Consider the following 17,073-nt stretch of genomic DNA (forward strand, 5'->3'; position numbering starts at 1 on the left):
CCCCAATCCAGCCCCTGCCTGCCTTCCCCAGCCCCCTCCCTGCCGGTACCACTCCCCACACACACCCAGCCCAGCCCTGCCCTCCGTACCATTACCATCCCTGCCCCCCAGTACCCCCCACTGCACGGACCACACCGAGTGCCCCCCCCAGCGCCCCTCCCTGCCGGTGCCACCCCCACACCCCAGTGCCCCCCAGCGCCCCTCCCTGCCGGTGCCACCCCCACACCCCAGCGCCCCTCCCTGCCGGTGCCACCCCCACACCCCAGCGCCCCTCCCTGCCGGTGCCACCCCCACACCCCAGCGCCACCTCACCCACCCAGCCCCACTGCAAACCTGAGTGATCCCCACCTGCCAGGCAGCGCCTGACCCCCACCCCTCCAGGCTCTACCCAGTCCCCGCAGCACGAAGAGCCAGACAGGCACCCTGCCCGGGCTGGAGCCAGAGCCCAGCAGCTCCGGAGGGGACAGTCGGGCGTCCCCCTCAGCGTGACCTGGGACCGGGCCCCGGGGGAGCCGAGGGGGGTGTGCCGGCCCCACACCCCAGGGCGAAGCTCTGCCAGCGGCTGCCCAGGAGGCGGCCCCTTGCGGCCGATCCCCCCACGGAGCCGGGGCCCACACCGACCTTGGCCTCCTGGATGAACTTGGAAATGACGACGGGCTGCTCCTTGGACACGGCCACAGCGCTGCACAGGAACTTCTCCAGGTCGCCGTCGGAGTAGGCCACGTTCATGGCGGCCCCGCTCAGCACGTAGGAGGGGCGCACCACACACGGGTAGCCCACCTTGCAGCAGAACTGCTGGGCCGACTGCGGGCAGAGAGACAGGCTGGGCAACCCCTCCGCCGCCCCACGGCGCGCGCGGGGCCGGGGCCCGGGCCGGGCAACCCCTCCGCCGCCCCACGGCATGCTTGGGGCAAGTAACCCCACCCTGCCCCATGGCACGTGCAGGGGGCACTGGGCAGCCCCTTCCCCGTTCGCCCCTCAACACACACACAGCCCCCGCCCTGCCCCACAGCACACACGGGGAGGAGGCCCTGCAGCCTCTCCCACCACACACCCCGGGGGGTAACGGCCCCACTCACCTCCATGTCGGAGAGCTCCTTCCAGAGGGGCTGGCTGATGCCGATGGTGTCCAGCAGGCGGGAGAACTTGAACCGGTTCTCGGCCGAGTCGATGGCCTCGGGGGAGGTCCCCAGGATACGGCACTGCTGCCGGTGCAGGGCCATGGCAATGTTGTTGGGCAGCTGCCCCCCCATGGACAGGATCACGCCCTCGGGGCTCTCCAGCTCGTAGATATCCATCACCACCTGCCGGGGCCAGGGGGCCGTGCAGCCAGCGGGCGGGGAGCCGGGGCAGGCTTCCTGGCTGCACGGCCCCCTCCCGGCTCGCCAACCCCCCCGGCTGCACGGGCCCACCAACGGCATAGGCCCCTCCCGGCTGCCCCCTGCCCCCAAAGGCACCAGCCCCAGATGGCACAGGCACCCGGCCAGACAGGCCCCTTCCAGCTGCACAGCTCCCCCTTCCCCCAGCAGCACGGGGCCCCCCAATCCATGGCAGTCCGGCCAGCAAAGGCATCAGGGCTTCATGGGGCGCTCCCCCCAGCCACCTGGGCCCCCCGCCTCCCTGGCCACACAGGCCCCTCTGACCCAGGCCCCCAGCCTCGGCCCAGGCCCGAGGACCCCGGCACGCACTCGGCCTGGCCCCGGCTGTGCCCACCCCCGGCGCGGCTCACCTCGAAGGAGATCTCGTCGAAGTAGAGGCGGTCGCACATGTCGTAGTCGGTGCTCACCGTCTCCGGGTTGTAATTCACCATGATGGTCTTGAAGCCCATCTGTAAGAGAGGGGAGCCCTGAGCCGGTGAGGCCAGCGTGGAGGCAGGGGAGCCAGGGTGCGAGGAGCCCAGGGCCAGCCCGCCCTGCCCCCTGACCTTGCGCAGCTCCTGGATGCAGCCCACGGCGCACCAGTCGAACTCCACGCTGCTGCCGATGCGGTAGACGCCGGAGCCGATCACCATGACGTGGGGCTCGCGGAAGGCCAGGTCGTGCTCCGTCCCGTTGTACGTCAGGTACAGGTAGTTGGTCTGCGCCGGCCACTCTGCCGCCACCGTGTCGATCTGCTTCACCACGGGCAGGATCTTCAGGTCGTGCCGCATCTTCCTCACGGCCAGCTCCGTGCTGCAGGCAGGGCAGGGCTGAGAGCAGGCAGAGACAGCCCCCCACAGCCCCCACCGCACAGGGCAGCCCAGAGAGACGACGGAGCCCGGCACGACCGCCCGCGCCTCGCCAGCACGTCCGGGGCAGCAGCTCTCTCATTTCTGAACACCAGACGTTGCAGCGGGAGCCCCAGCCCACCCCCTATGCCCCCCCAGGGCCCCCCCACCCACGCCCCTCCAGCCCTCGCCCCCCCACTCACTCCACTCTAGGGCCCTCCACGCCCATGCTCCTCCAGGCCCCCCCCACCGCTCTCTCCCTTCCCCCCTTCCACTCTCCATCCTCTCCACCTCCATCCCCTGCCCCCCCCCAGTGGGCTCCCTCTGCTGCTGGCCTGGGACAGGGGCTGCAGCCTGAGGCAGAGCCTGGTGCCTAACCACAAGATGTGGGTCGGAGGCAGCCCTGGCCGAGCAGGGGCTGGCGCTGGTTGATGACCCAGCACCACCGCCCCCACTAGGCGGTTTGGTGTCCGGTCAGTACTCTGGAGCAGATACCGGACAGGTCCCCTTTCGACCGGACACCCGGCACCCAGCGGATCCTGCCAAGCAGGCCGCAGCGCAGCCTGGGAGCTGTCGGCTCCCATCAGCTTGCGCCCACTCAGAGAAGCAGCTGCTGGAGGTCGCCACCATGCCCTGCCCCCTCCCTCAGTGCCAGGCTGACTCCCGCTGCCCTGCCCCGGGCATTACCTGAGCACGGCCAAGGCCACCTGCTTGTCGGAGAAGCCCAGCTGCTTGGCTTTCTTGAGCACGTCGGGGGGCATGGGGCTCTGCCCCTCGCGGTACGACTCCAGCCGCACCGCGTGGTCCGTGATGTTCTTCATCTTGTGCAGGAACCAGCGGTCGATCTTGGTCAGCTCGTAGAGCCGCTCAATGGGGTAGCCGGCTCGCAGGGCGGCCGCCAGCACGAAGATCCGTTTGTCAGTGGGTGTCTCCAGCTCCTGCCGGGAGGGAGCAGCTCCGTCAGGATCCGGGAGAGACCCCAGCCCTGACGGGGGGCCCAGCCTGGGACCCCAGGGCACTCGGGACAGCACGGGGAGCCGCTCAGGCAGCATCAGCTGGAGACATGCCTCCTGCCCCCAGAGCTCATGGGAGCGCCCCGCACCCCAGAGAGCCCCCCCAGTGCCCCCACTCACCACGTCGGAGGCTGGCTTCACGGTGTGGTCAAAGCCTACGCAGTTCTCATCCACCATGCGCAGCGCCTTCTGGAAGGCCTCCTCGAAGTTCCGCCCGATGGCCATGACCTCCCCTGCGGGAAGAGAGGGGACAGAGTGAGCGGCCAGGGCCCGACCTCTGCAAGGGGGCAGTCCTCAGCAAGCTGCCCCCCGGCAGGAAGGGAGGGAAGCCCCCAAGGCACCGCCCAAGCCGGAAAGGCCGCGGGGAAGGCGCCCTGGGTCAGGGGGTGGGGTCCCAGGAGGCCCTGGCGTCTCTGGGTCCACGGGGCCTGCTGTGCCACGCACCCACGCTCTTCATGGAGCTGCCGATCTTGGTGCTGACGCGCAGGAACTTGCTGAGGTCCCAGCGCGGGATCTTCACCACGCAGTAATCCAGGCTGGGCTCAAAGTTGGCCGTGGTGGAGTTGGTGACAGAGTTCCTGTGGGGTTGGGGACAGAGCAGGTTCAGCAGCCAGCCCCCACCAGCGGGCACCCCAGGGGCCAGACACCCAGGATGGGGCAAACCCCCGGGGGGAAAAGGGAGATGGAGGCCTCACTGGGGGAGGGGCAGGGCAACTGAGCCCGGGGACCCCGGATGACTCTCCGGGAGACGGGTCCAGCAGGGGTAGCCCAACGGCTGGTACCATCTGAAGCTGGACTGGTCAAAGCCCCAGGAGAGGGAACTTACCAAGCCCGGGGCTTTAGGGGGGGGACACGGTCTGGAAGGGGCAGTGACTGCCTGAGGCGTATCCCCCGCTGCCTGGTTGACCCTCCCAGCACCCCCTGAGTAGGCCTGGACCCATGGCCTGGCTACAGTGGCTCACGGCCCGACTGCTGCCCTGCTCGCAGGCCAGGTGAGCAGCGCCCAGCCCGCAGGCCGGGAGCCTTCGGGAGTCTGCACCATGCCCTGCCAGGGGACGTCACGCTCAGCAGCTGGCCCACAGGCCCCACCCCAAAGCCATTACCTGAGGACGGGCAGGGGGATGCCCAGAGCCAGTTTGGCTGCCACATAGGCCAGTGGGTAGCCGGTCGCCTTGCTGGCCAAGGCGGAGCTCCGCGAGAGCCGGGCGTTTACCTCGATGATGTAATACTGCGGGCGAAGAGAAGGGCATGAGATGCTGCTACAGCTGGCCAGACCCCGGCTCCTCCCGCTGCCCTCCATCTACAGTGCCGGGCAGGGGCCCAGAGCAGGGGCACTGGAATGGGGGGAGGGTCAGGGGGCTATGCCCTCCCACTTTTTACCGGCAAGGAGCAGTGATGGGGGAGGGCCTCAGGGGAAGGGGTGGCCCAGGGGCAGGGCCTCAGTTCAGGCACCAATGGCCCCCACTTTTAGGAAGTTTCGGCTGCTCCTGGCACAGAGCCGGGCCAAGGATGCTGGGGCGCTCTGCCAGAGCGGGGCGGCGCACGGGCAGCCGGCTGGGGCAGGGAAGGTGGGGCTGTCCCAGAATGCCGTGCCCCCGGCGATGCATGCCGGGGCCCGCTGGCCAGCTCTCACCTGCTCCGACTCGGGGTTCAGGGCGTACTGGATGTTGCACTCGCCCACGATGCCCAGGTGCTGGACCACCTTGATGGCCGTGTGGCGCAGCATATTGTACTCTCGGTCGTTCAGCGTCTGGCTGGGAGCCACCACGATGGACTCGCCCGTGTGAATGCCCAGCGGGTCCAGGTTCTCCATGTTACAGACCTGCCGGAGGGAGCGTTTCACCCCACTGCCCCTTGCTGCGGGGAGGCTGCCCGCCCGCCCCCGCCTGGCGTAGACTGGGCCAGAGACGCGGGGCCCCAGCCCCAGGCTGGTCTCCAAGGGCCGCTGGCCGCAGGGCGCGAGCAGCCCAGTGCACTCTGGGACCTTTGCCTTCCTCTGACGCCCACAGCCCCAGCACGCTGGGCATGGGGGGCGCTGCAAGGGGCAGGGCGGCTCCCCAGCCCAGGGGCGTCTGTAACCCTGAGCTCCCCGCTGGGCGCATTAGGGACGCGCCAACTCCCTCCCCACCGCAGCGCCCCCCTCCTTACGGTGATGCAGTTGTTGTAGGCGTCGCGCACCACCTCGTACTCGATCTCCTTCCAGCCCTTCAGGGACTTGTCCACCAGCACCTGGGAGGTGTGCGCGAAGGCCTGGCTCACCAGCGCCGTCAGCTCCTCCTTGCTGTTGGCGAAGCCGGAGCCCAGGCCCCCGAGGGCGTAGGCCGAGCGCACCAGCACCGGGTAGCCCAGCCTCGAGGCCGCAGCCTGAGCCTGCCAGGACCAGAACCAAGGAGTCAGGGGGGCCGACTAGGGCTCGGGGCCGGGCCACACAGGGCAGCAGCAGGGCGAGGGCTGCACTGTGGGGGAGCAAGGGGCACTGGGGGTGGGGGAACAGTGAGGGTGGGGGCTGTGCTGCAGGGGGGGAGAGGTGCTCTGGGAGGATGGGGGAGCAGAGGGTGTCGGGGTTGTGCTATGCGGGGGGGACAGAGAAGCCAGTGGCAGTGGGGGGTCTTGGGACGGTGGGGGGGATGGGGGAGCCAATGGCGGGGGGGGCGGGGGGGCCGTGAGTCTGCTCAGCTGGACTCGCTAGGCAGAGCTCACAGGGTGAGGCAGGAGCCCAGGGGCTGGGAGACATTGGGGAGCTGGCCCCGAAGGGACAGGGGGACCCCCTGGGGGCTGGCTCACTGGAGGGTTCCTCCGAGGGACTGTCTGAAAGCTGGAGCACAGCAGGGATCCTGGGGATCCCCCGCAACCGCCCCTCCAGGGAGGGACCCCCCGTACCTGCTCCAGGGAGGAGGCTGCCTCACTGGGTGCCACGTGCTCATTGATCTCCTCCATCTTCTCCACAAAGACCTTGCGATCCTCCGTCATCTCGATGGAGGCCATGGGCGTGCCCAGCACCTGCACCCGGTACCGGGCCAGTACCCCGCCCTGGGTCAGTGCCACCCCACAGTTCAACGCTGTCTGGCCCCCGAAGGTCAGTAGGATGCCGTCCGGCCGCTCGTTCTTTATCACCTGGGTGCAAGGGACGGACTGTGACTGGGGGCCCGGCCCAGAGCCAGCATCCCTCCCAGCCCCCTGACCTCAGGGGCAGCTCCTCATGGGCGGTGTGCCAAATGGTTTTCGGGGAGCCATGGACTCCTGGCCACACCCTGCGCCCCACAGGGCGGCTCCCATCAGCCCCAGGCTAGCGCACAAGTCTCCCCACGAGGCTGGGGCTCACCTGCGTGACGTACTCCGGCGTGATGGGCAGGAAGTACACCTTGTCGGCCAGCCCCTTGGAGGTCTGCACCGTGGCGATGTTGGGGTTGATCAGCACCGTCTGGATGTTCTCCTCCTTCAGCGCTTTGATGGCCTGGCCAGAGGAGAGGAGAGCACCGTGACAGCCCATAGTATCCCTCCCCCCGTATCCCTCCGCCCCTTCACGCCAACCCTCCTGCCCCCTTATCCCTCTGCCATCCTCTTGCCCATCACGCCAACCCTCCTGCCCCCATATCCCTCCGCCACCCTGTGCCCCTTCACACCAACGCTCCTGCCGCCACATCCCTCTGCCACCCTCTGCCTCTTCGCCCAACCTTCTGCCCCATATCCGTCCGCCACCCTCTGCCCCTTGGCACCACCCTTCCTGTCCCATAACCCTCCGCCACCCTCTGCCCCAACCCTCCCGCCCCATATCGCTCCGCCACCCTCTGCCCCAACACCATGTCTCTCTGCCCTCCAGCCCCAACCCACATCCCTCCACCACCCTCTGCCCCTTCCCCCAACTTTCTGCCCCGTATCCCTCCTCCCCATATCCCTCCATCACTCTCTGCCCCTTCCACCAACTTTCCGCCCTGTATCCCTCTGCCCCTTCCCCCCAACCCTCCGCCCCGTATCTCTCCGCCACCAGCCCCAACCCTCCGCCCATATCCCTCTGCCCCTTCCCCCAACCCTACTGCCCTAGTATCCCTCCACCACCCTCTGCCCCTTCCCCACAACCCATATCCCTCCGCCACCCTCTGCCCCTTCACTCCAATCCTTCTGTCCCAATATCCTTCCGCCACCTTCTGCCCCTTCGCACCTATCCCCTCTCCCCCCTTTGCACTAACCCCGTGACACACTGTACCCCCTCCAACCCCCATGGTCACCACTTGTATACGATTGTGTGTGTTGCACAAATCATGCCTCGTGAGGTATCATTTGAGAAGACCTGATCTTTTAAGCGTCACTGTCCTGCTAATACGTGGGTATCAGCATCATCTATGAAGTTGTGAAATCCGCTCAGTTACTGACCCGTGTTGTGAGTCTGGGGAAGGGACGCTGACTAGCCCCTGACAAACACAGGGACTGAACGCAGGTGTTGAGAAACTGAACTGCTTAATCAGGTTTCAGAGTAGCAGCCGTGTTAGTCTGTATCCGCAAAAAGAACAGGAGGACTTGTGGCACCTTAGAGACTAACACAGTTATTTGAGCATGAGCATTAGATGCATCCGATGAAGTGAGCTGTAGCTCACGAAAGCTCATGCTCCAATCTGTTAGTCTCTAAGGTGCCACGAGTCCTCCTGTTCTTTTTGCTTAACCAGAGAGCCACCAGCAGGGGATCTGTAAACAAGAAATTGGCTATTCCCCTGAAGGACACTTGGCAGCTCACGGCACTGCCTGGCCCTATGACCCAGCAGAGACTTTTCCAGGACAAAGGGTCAGAGTAGAAACGGAGGGAATCTCTGCCCAGGCCACGTGACCCCGGAAAGGCAAAGAGCTAATGCTGAACTGGGGGGAGGGTCCCGGGCCGAAAGGAGACATCGCAGCGTATGGTGAAGCAGCTTGTTTGTTCTGCTCATCCAATGACTCGCCTTGGCAAAGCCTGAGAACTAGATCGCAGCTCTGGCTTTTATTCCTGTTGTAACCACTTCCGACCTTCTAGGCCCATACTGCTCATAATCGCTTCCCCGCTATCGGGCCCCAGTTAATACACCTGGTTCAACGTTTGATCAAAAACAGGGTGAGCAGGGGAATAGCCATTGCTCTGTGACGGACTAATTTGTGCGCCCGCACTGAGCAGTGGAGATGCACATTTCTGGGGTGCAAGGCTGGAGGGGTTTATGGGTGTCTCCCCGTATACTGGTCATGAGTGGCACTTCACGGGGAGCTCTCCATGCAGATGGCTCGAGAGCAAAGCCTGGACGGGCTGCTGGTCACTAGCAGAGCAGTGCTAGAACCGGCCTGGGCTAGAGGGTTAAGGGGACACAGCAGTTCCAATCTAGCTTGTACTCTGGGGGGTGTCACAGCCCCCCCACCCCTACCACCTTTGCACTAACCCCTCTGCTCTCATATCCCTCTGCCACCCTCTCACTCTGCAGCCCCACTGTGTCCCTGCACCAGCTCTCCGTGCCTGGGGCCCAAGCAAGGCCGTGACCCAGGGGCTGGGAGCAGCCAGGGGACTCACCTGCGAGCCCGAGTAGTCGAACTCCCCGGCCTGCCCAATGGAGAGGCCCCCCGAGCCCAGGATAAGCACCTTGCGGGGCCGGGCTGTGTCCCTGTCCGCCGGGGGCTCCTTGTAGGCCAGCCACTCCCGCAGTCTCTCACGCACTGGGGAGAAAAGCCAGGCCCGGCTGCCGTTAGCCTGGCCAGTGGATCGGGCGCATCCTCAGCATGGCCAAGGCTCGGGCCACGCTTGGGCAGCACCCAGCCTCCCTCAAGGCCCCTCGCACTGGGCTCTCCCCCCTGCTAGATCACCACACCCCCGATGGTGCCACCCAGCGGGGAAGAGGGGGCAGACACGCCTCAGCCTGAGACTAGTGCTTCTGATGAGGCGGAGAGGCCAGGAACCTCCATGGAGCTGGGTCTGGCTCCCCGGGGCAGCAGCCCAGGGGGGCATCTGGTGCCTTTGCCCATGGCATCACGAGGGGCTCAGAAAGACATTCCCTAGAGGTGCCCACGTGGCTCCAGTCACTTCCAGAGGCCCCTCATCTGGAGCCTGCCCTTGCCTCAGAGGGTGGCATGGCATAGCAACACCCATGGGGGCAGCACCCTCCCCGCACTGCTCCAACAGGAACCACCCGAGACCGGCTGGGCCGCAAAGCCAGGGGGAGTCTCCTCCCAGGGCACAGCCCGTGGGCCAGCACCCAGCTCAGAGCGCCGAGGGCACTGACCAGCCACAGCCGCCCCCCAGAGCCAGGCCAAGCTCCCACCTGTTCTGGAGTTCTGGCTGCCCGTGCTCAGGTCCCGCACAGTCTCCAGGAAGACATCAAAGAGGCCCACGAGGTCTGTGGGGCCAGCCCGGTGCTCTGGGTGAAACTGAACGCTGCAAGGGAGTAAGAGTACCAGCCCGGGTCAGACATGCACCGCCCCATCCCCCCGCCCCCCTGGGCCAGACACGCACCGCCCCGCCCTTGCTAAAACCCTGCCACGCGGCACCAGACCCAGGGCACCCCAAGCCATGCCACAACCAGCCCCCTCTGTTCTCTGACATCGCTGGGGGGGCCCCCAGGCACAGCTGGGCCTGACACCTTCCCCTGGGGCACCCAGGGTCCCCCCCAGCACTCCCACCTGAAGAAGGGCTGGGTGTCATGCACCAGGCCCTCGTTGGAGTGGTCGTTGGCGTTGGTGAAGAGTGCGGCCCAGCCCGGGGGCAGGCTGCCCGGCTCCACCGCGAAGCCGTGGTTCTGTGAGGTGATGAAGCAGCGCCGGGAGTCCTCGTGGATGCAGGGCTGGTTGTGGCCTCGGTTCCCGTACCTGGGGGCGGGAGGGGAGGGGTCAGCGAGGGCCCTGGCCCCACCAGGAGCTGCGGAGACGCGGCCCCTGCCCTAGGGAGCTCACGACTAGCTGGCGACAGTCCCCTGCCCTCAGGAATGGGCAGCTCGCCCGAGGCTCTGCCCAGGGAGCAAGGGGCGCGATGGAGCCTCCCCCCGCCGAGTGACCCCACGGGCTGGGTACAGTGCCCGGGGCAGACCGGAGACGGCGCTCCATGCCAGAGTCTGGTGCTGGGCCAGCTCTCCCCCGGGATGCCCTATTCCAACATCCGGGGCACAGACAGAGCTGTTACACAAAACCGGCCCCACAACAGACCCCTGCGGAAGCCCACGGGAGACCCCCCCCCCCCCCTGCCATCCGACACCCTTCCCTTCACAGGGACCCGCTGTGCGGGCCTTGGCCCAGCTCTGCCTCCATGTACGGCAGCTCCGCCGAGCCCACGTTGCTCCAGCAGCCCCAGCTGGCACGAGCAGGGGAGCTCCACGCCGGGCGCGCTGTGGGGCGCGGGCAGGGCTGCCTGCGGGGCCCAACCCCCACACACTCACTTCATCTTGTAGGTCTTGGCGCCGATGGCCAGCGCGAGCAGCTGGTGCCCCAGGCAGATCCCGAAGACGGGCTTGGGCTGGGGCTCGCCCAGCAGCCGGCGCAGGCTGGCGATGGTCTTCTGGCACGAGAGTGGGTCCCCGGGCCCATTGCTGATGAACAGCCCGTCAAACTCTGCAGGGACAGGACGGGTCAGCAGCAGGGCAGCACCCATGGCCCCCGCAGCCTCCCCGATATCCCAGCTCCCGTCTTCCCCCGCGGCACCGCAGCCCCCGCCCCCACCTTCCCCCGCGGCACCCCAGCCCCTGCCTGAGCAGCTCCCTGCCCCTTCAGCACCAGGGGCCCCCCCCCAGCCATCCCCAGCACCCCACGCATGCCGGGCACGCTGCCCTGGTACCCCGCACTGGGCACGACACCCTCAGCTGCTCCCACTGGTGCCCCCCACCAGAGCCCCTCACCTGCGCTGTCCAGGGGGTGGTCCCAGGGCACCACGGTCACGGCCGCCCCTCGCTGGCACAGGCACCGGATCTGGTTGTACTTCAGGCCACAATCCACAGCTGTGATCCTGACCGAGCCGCCAGGGTTGAACACTCTGGGCTCCTGCGGGGAGATGGGACAAAGGAGGCCAGTGGCAGGCCAGCCAAGAGCCCCACAGCAACCACTGCCCGCGCAGCTCCCTGCCCCACCCCGGAGCTGAGGGGAGAAGGGGATGGGGTGAGGGGAGGAGCCCAGTGTCACAGATCCACGGGACAGATACTACGCCCCAGCTTGGGAACAGTCTCTTATGGGACCCCCTCAATGGGCCAGAGCCCCCAGGATCCCACTCTTCCTGAGGGTGGGCCATGGGCCTCACTGGCTCCAGCCCCTGGCTTGGCAGGAGCTGAGCCTGCGTGCCCAGACGCCTGGGAGAGACCTGCCCACTCCTCAGGGACACCCAGCCAGGACTTGCAGCGACCAAGCAGGGTTTATTCGCCACCCGGAAGCAGCATCGGCAGGTCTCAGCTTAGCCTGGAGAAACCAAGGTTAGAACTGGTCCATTCTGGTCCAGCCAGAGCCACCCGCCAGCCAAACGGGAGTGACTCCGCCTGGGGCTCCGTCTCTCCCTCGGACACCTGCTTCAGTGCCCGCTTCCTCCGGCATCCCCCTCTTCAGTCCCTGCCTGGCCTGGCCTGCACTAGGAACGTCCCTGGGCGGAGCGGCGTCTCTCGGGGCGTGGAAAACCCAGAGACGCAGCTCTGCCGACCCAGCCGCCCGCGCAGACAGCGAAAGGCTTCTCCTGTCGGCCTCCCTCCCTGCCAGCCAGCACTGGGTTTGCAATGGTGCCCATGGCACCGTGGTGCCCGGGCCAGACTCAGAAGGGCCCTGGCCCCCAGACCGGGGCCCTGGCCCACACTGAAACCCCGCCCCCGCTCAGCCCCTTCCGTGGCCCCGCCCACCCCACTGCTCTCCACCACCAACCCCCCACCCCCACAAGCAGCAGGCAGGGCCTCGAGGCGCAGCACGGCGGGGCAGAGGGAGGGGACCGAGACCCACATGAGGTCAATCCAGCCCTGCTCCTGCCTGTCGGGCAGTGGCTTGGCCAGACCGAGGGGAAAGCACCACCCCGTGTGGAGCACAGACACTCCCTCGGCCCTTCCTTCTCTCCCGGGGGGCCTTTACTCAGGCGCCCGCTGGGGGGGGGGGGGACGACACCTTCCTCCAGGGCCATGCGTGTCCAGGTCACCGGGGCTTTCCAGCGTCTCCTACGGCGGGTTCCCCGCAGCCACGGGGTCACTTGCAGCACGTGCCAGCGGACCCCATTCACCACGGCCCGGCCAGCCAGGCGACGCCCCCCTCGCGTCCTGCGTAGCCCCAGGAGCCCACATGACGCACCCCGCAGGGGAACGGAGGGCACGTCTGTACCAGCACAGCCACCGAGGGGTGGGGGGCTTCGTCCAACACCCGGTAACACCCTCCCCCCCACAACAAGCGCCATACCTCGGCCCACGGCCGCTCCCAGCGCAGGCCAGCCCTGGGCAAGGCCGGCAAACGCTACAGAAAACTGCCACTTCGTCACCCCCGGCGGGGGGAAGTCCTTGGCTCCTACACTGGACACCCCACGCCCCCCAGGAAGTGCCCCCAGGCTAGGCTCAGCCCTGCCCCATCCATCGCCTTCCCCCGGCCAGCCCAGTGCCCCAAGACCCAGCCCCATGCAGGCAGGGGAGACGGGGCGGGCCCAGATGTACCTTCAATGACACCTCCCGCACCAGGTGCCGCTTGTTGGGGTCCTCGAAGGGCAGGCTCCTCTCTTGGCCCCCATCCAGCACCAGCCTGCCCAGCAGCGTCCCCTTCTCCCGGATCCTCTTCGTCAGAGCCCTGGTGTCCACCCCTGGCAGGGATCCCAGCGTGAGCGCCAGAGCCCTCCCCAGCCGGGAGCCCCTCCTCCCAGCCCCTGCCCCCGCTCCCCAGCCGGGAGCCCCTCCTCCCAGCCCCTGCCCCCGCTCCCCAGCCGGGAGCCCCTCCTCCCAGCCCCTGCCCCTGCTCCCCAGCCGGGAGCCCCTCCTCCCAGCCCCTGCCCCTGCTCCCCAGCCGGGAGCCCCTCCTCCCAGCCCCTGCCCCCGCTCCCCAGCCGGGAGCCCCTCCTCCCACCACCCCCTCCCACAGCCTGGCCCCTCCTCCAGCCAGGAGCCCCTGCGTCCTGTCCCCAGCCCCCCTCCTCCTCCAACCTAGAGCCCCTGCCCCCTCACCATCCACCCCAAAGCTCCCATCTCACCCCCTTCCCAGCCTCCCCCCCAGCTCAGCCCCAGCCCTCGCCCCCTCCTGCTCCCCACCTTCCAGCCCGGGAATGTTCTGCTCCTTCAGCCACCGGTCCAGCGAGCACGCGGCGCTCCAGTGGCTGGGGATCTGCGAGCACTCGCCCACGATCAGCGCCGACACGTGGATCTTGCTGGACTCGAACCACTGCGGGCGCAGAGAGGGCTGAGCTAGGTGGGTGCCAGGGTGAGCTCTGCGGGACCCCAGCAAATGCCCAAGCATGCAGGGGGCTGCCCCCACCCCAGGCAAGGGCCGCCGTGACCGAGCACTCCCTGTCACCCACAGGCCCCACTCCCACCTCACAGGGGGCCGCCAGCTGGAGTGAGCGCCCCGGGGAGGGAGAACACCGTGTCACGGGGGGGGCTCCCACCCACCTGCCCCTGCACGCTGGCCACGGCAGCCTCAGGGAACCCCTCCCCATGCCTGGCACACGACAGAGATGCAGGCTGGCCCTAGCCCCCTGCCAGAGGGCGCTCTGGATGCGGGGCTGCCCCAGGCCTGTGTTCTGTCTTGCTGGCCCCATGGGAGACGGGCAGGGCCCTGCTGCCGCAGAGCTGCAAGGCAGACAGCCATGGGCGGGGACTTGGGCTGCCTGGGGCAGCCCATTCCAGGCAGGCACCTCACAGGATGCGGCAGGGCCTTCCCCCGGGGCCCCAGGCTGCTCTGGGCCCCGGCACAGCACGGGCACAGGGCACCCACGAGCCCCACCCACCGGGCTCAGTTGCCACAGCACTGCTCCCCCCCCCCAGCAAGACGCTAGCCACCCGCCTGTCCCGGGAGAGTCCGGGGCCTCGCCAGCCCCCAGCCCCACCACTCAGCGCAGGGGAAGTCGGCTGTGCTGGCCGCCACGGGGCCCCGTGGGAATCAGGACTGCTCTGCCCCATGGCTGTGGGCATGGCTGCCTCCCGCTGCCCGGCCCTCAGCAGCTTCCACCCGCCCGCAGCTTCATCCGGGCACCTGCAGCAGCCCCCAGGTGCCAACCGCCCCGCAACCGTCCCCGGGCCCCACCCCTGGCCCGGCGCTCACCCGGCTGAGGCCGCACTGGTCGGGCTCATCCTGCGGGACGCCGTAGTTCCCAATCAGAGGGTAGGTCAGCACCAGGATCTGGGATTTGTAGGAGGGGTCTGTCAAGGCCTCGAGGTAACCCACCATGCCGGTCTGGAAGACTGCAGCCCAGGGGAGGAAGGAGAAACTGCACTCAGCACAGCACGGCTCTGCCAGGGGGGCAGGGCCCCGGAGCACGGCACCGCACCCCCCCCGGCCCTATTGGCACAGCACGGCTCTGCCAGGGGGGCCGGGCCCCGGAGCCTGGCACCGCACCCCCCCGGCCCTATTGGCACAGCACGGCTCTGCCAGGGGGGCCGGGCCCCAGAGCACGGCACCGCACCCCCCCCCCCCCGGCCCTATTGGCACAGCACGGCTCTGCCAGGGGGGCCGGGCCCCGGAGCACGGCACCGCACCCCCCCCCCCCGGCCCTATTGGCACAGCACGGCTCTGCCAGGGGGGCCGGGCCCCGGAGCACGGCACTGCACCCCCCCCGGCCCTATTGGCACAGCACGGCTCTGCCAGGGGGGGCACAGCAAACGAAGCGTCCCCAGCGACTGGAGGATGCTGCCAAAGGCTGCAGCCTGGCACCAGGAACCCCCCCCCGGGCTCTAGAGCTGCCCCCTCCGCTGGGCACCCTGCCCCAGGCACGGGGCATCCCCCGCACCCGGCCTGGGGAGAGGAGAGACCCTGCGCCGCTGGGGCACGCTGCAGTGCTGGGGGGAGCAGTGCGGGTCTGGGCACAGGATCGGATGGAGCCTTTCCCACCCCCCGCGCCCCCGGGCTCCGCCGGGGCCTGCCCCCCATTTCCTTCCCCCCACCGGCTCAGCCGGGGCCTGCCCCCCATTTCCTTCCCCCCACCGGCTCTGCCCCCCCCCGGGCTCCGCCGGGGCCTGCCCCCCATTCCCTTCCCCCCACCCGGCCAGCCCCCCATTCCCTACCCGCCACCGGGCCTGCCCCCCATTCCCTTCCCCCCACCGGCTCAGCCGGGGCCTGCCCCCCATTTCCTTCCCCCCACCGGCTCTGCCCCCCCCCGGGCTCCGCCAGGGCCTGCCCCCATTCCCTTCCCCCCACCCGGCCAGCCCCCCATTCCCTTCCCCCCATCGGCTCAGCCGGGGCCTGCCCCCCATTCCCTTCCCCCCACCGGGCCTGCCCCCCATTCCCGCATCCCCGCGGGCTCCGCCAGGCCGCCCCCGCCCCACTCACCCACTTCCCCGGCGGCGGAGCGCGCAGCCCCGAAGGGGCGGCCCCGCAGCACGGCCCCGTCCTGCAGCACCAGGCAGCCCATGGCGGGGCCGGGCACGTGGGCGCGGGGCGGGGAGGCCGCGGCGGCTGCGGGGACGCGGCGCCGCGTGCGGGGACTACGCCGGCCTGCGCGGGAGGGGCCGGATGCGGACTGGGCGAGCCCGCCCCGAGCGAGCCCCGCCCCGGCTCCGAGCTCCCGAGCCCGCCCCGAGCGAGCCCCGGACCCGAGCCCCCGCCAGCGAGCCCCGCCCCCGGCTCCGAACCCCCGAGCCCGCCCCGAGCGAGCCCCGCCCCCGGCTCCGAGCCGCCGAGCCCTCCCCGAGCGAGCCCGCCCCGGCTCCGAGCTCCCGAGCGAGCCCCGCCCCCGGCTCCGAGCTCCCGAGCCCCCCCCAGCGAGCCCCGCCCCTGGCTCCGAACCCCCGAGCCCGCCCCGAGCGAGCCCGGACCCGGCTCCGAGCCCCCTAGCCCGCCCCGAGCGAGCCCCGCCCCCGGCTCCGAGCCCTCGAGCGAGCCCCGCCCCCGGCGAGGCCCGACCCCTCCTCCGAGCCCCCGAGCCCTCCCCGAGCGAGCCCGCCCCCGGCTCCGAGCCGCCGAGCCCTCCCCGAGCGAGCCCGCCCCGGCTCCGAGCTCCCGAGCGAGCCCTGCCCCCGGCTCCGAACCCCCGAGCCCGCCCCGAGCGAGCCCCGCCCCCGGCTCCGAGACCCCGAGCGAGCCCCGCCCCCGGCTCCGAGCTCCCGAGCCCCCCCCAGCGAGCCCCGCCCCTGGCTCCGAACCCCCGAGCCCGCCCCGAGCGAGCCCGGACCCGGCTCCGAGCCCCCTAGCCCGCCCCGAGCGAGCCCCGCCCCCGGCTCCGAGACCCCCCCCCCGAGAGCCCCGCCCCCGGCTCCGAGCCCTCGAGCGAGCCCCGCCCCCGGCGAGGCCCGACCCCTCCTCCGAGCCCCCGAGCCCTGCCCGAGCGAGCCCCGCCCCCGGCTCCGAGACCCCGAGCGAGCCCCGCCCCGGCTCCGAGCCCTCCCCCCAGCGAGCCCCGACCCCGCCTCCGAGCTCCCGAGCCCGCCCCGAGCGAGCCCCGCCCCCGGCTCCGAGCCCCCGAACCCCCCCGCAGCGAGCCCCGCCCCGGCTCCGAGACCCCCCCCAGCGAGCCCCGACCCCGCCTCCGAGCTCCCGAGCCCGCCCCGAGCGAGCCCCGCCCCCGGCTCCGAGCCCCCGAACCCCCCCGCAGCGAGCCCCGCCCCGGCTCCGAGACCCCCCCCAGCGAGCCCCGCCCCCGGCTCCGAGCCCCCGAGCCCTGCCCGAGCGAGCCCCGCCCCGGCTCCGAACCCCCGAGCCCGCCCCGAGCGAGCCCCGGACCCGAGCCCCCGCCAGCGAGCCCCGCCCCCGGCTCCGAGCCGCCGAGCC

General features: G+C 69.9%; 1 protein-coding gene across 2 annotated transcripts in view; it reads right to left on the reverse strand.

Annotated features, from left to right (window-relative positions):
* CAD (carbamoyl-phosphate synthetase 2, aspartate transcarbamylase, and dihydroorotase) overlaps positions 1–15,869 on the reverse strand; it is a 30,963-nt gene extending 15,094 nt beyond the window's left edge. Inside the window, exons 1-21 of one of the 2 annotated variants that reach the window (XM_037893623.1) lie at positions 15,637–15,869; positions 14,413–14,552; positions 13,404–13,533; positions 12,819–12,961; positions 11,052–11,193; positions 10,596–10,767; positions 9,847–10,032; positions 9,489–9,601; positions 8,744–8,886; positions 6,542–6,673; positions 6,100–6,333; positions 5,368–5,589; positions 4,853–5,041; positions 4,323–4,447; positions 3,664–3,797; positions 3,340–3,452; positions 2,894–3,144; positions 1,925–2,171; positions 1,730–1,828; positions 1,080–1,304; positions 622–804 (exon numbers count right to left, since the gene is read on the reverse strand). In XM_037893623.1, coding sequence (XP_037749551.1) covers positions 622–804; positions 1,080–1,304; positions 1,730–1,828; positions 1,925–2,171; positions 2,894–3,144; positions 3,340–3,452; positions 3,664–3,797; positions 4,323–4,447; positions 4,853–5,041; positions 5,368–5,589; positions 6,100–6,333; positions 6,542–6,673; positions 8,744–8,886; positions 9,489–9,601; positions 9,847–10,032; positions 10,596–10,767; positions 11,052–11,193; positions 12,819–12,961; positions 13,404–13,533; positions 14,413–14,552; positions 15,637–15,718 — 3,405 coding nt within the window. In that variant the 5' untranslated portion in view covers positions 15,719–15,869. The remainder of the gene's footprint in view (positions 1–621; positions 805–1,079; positions 1,305–1,729; positions 1,829–1,924; positions 2,172–2,893; positions 3,145–3,339; positions 3,453–3,663; positions 3,798–4,322; positions 4,448–4,852; positions 5,042–5,367; positions 5,590–6,099; positions 6,334–6,541; positions 6,674–8,743; positions 8,887–9,488; positions 9,602–9,846; positions 10,033–10,595; positions 10,768–11,051; positions 11,194–12,818; positions 12,962–13,403; positions 13,534–14,412; positions 14,553–15,636) is intronic. The other variant, XM_043541948.1, reaches the window with a different exon arrangement.
* Between the last annotated feature and the right edge of the window lie 1,204 nt (positions 15,870–17,073).

This window comes from Chelonia mydas, chromosome 3 (genome assembly GCF_015237465.2).
Source record: "Chelonia mydas isolate rCheMyd1 chromosome 3, rCheMyd1.pri.v2, whole genome shotgun sequence".
Taxonomy (NCBI): domain Eukaryota; kingdom Metazoa; phylum Chordata; order Testudines; family Cheloniidae; genus Chelonia; species Chelonia mydas.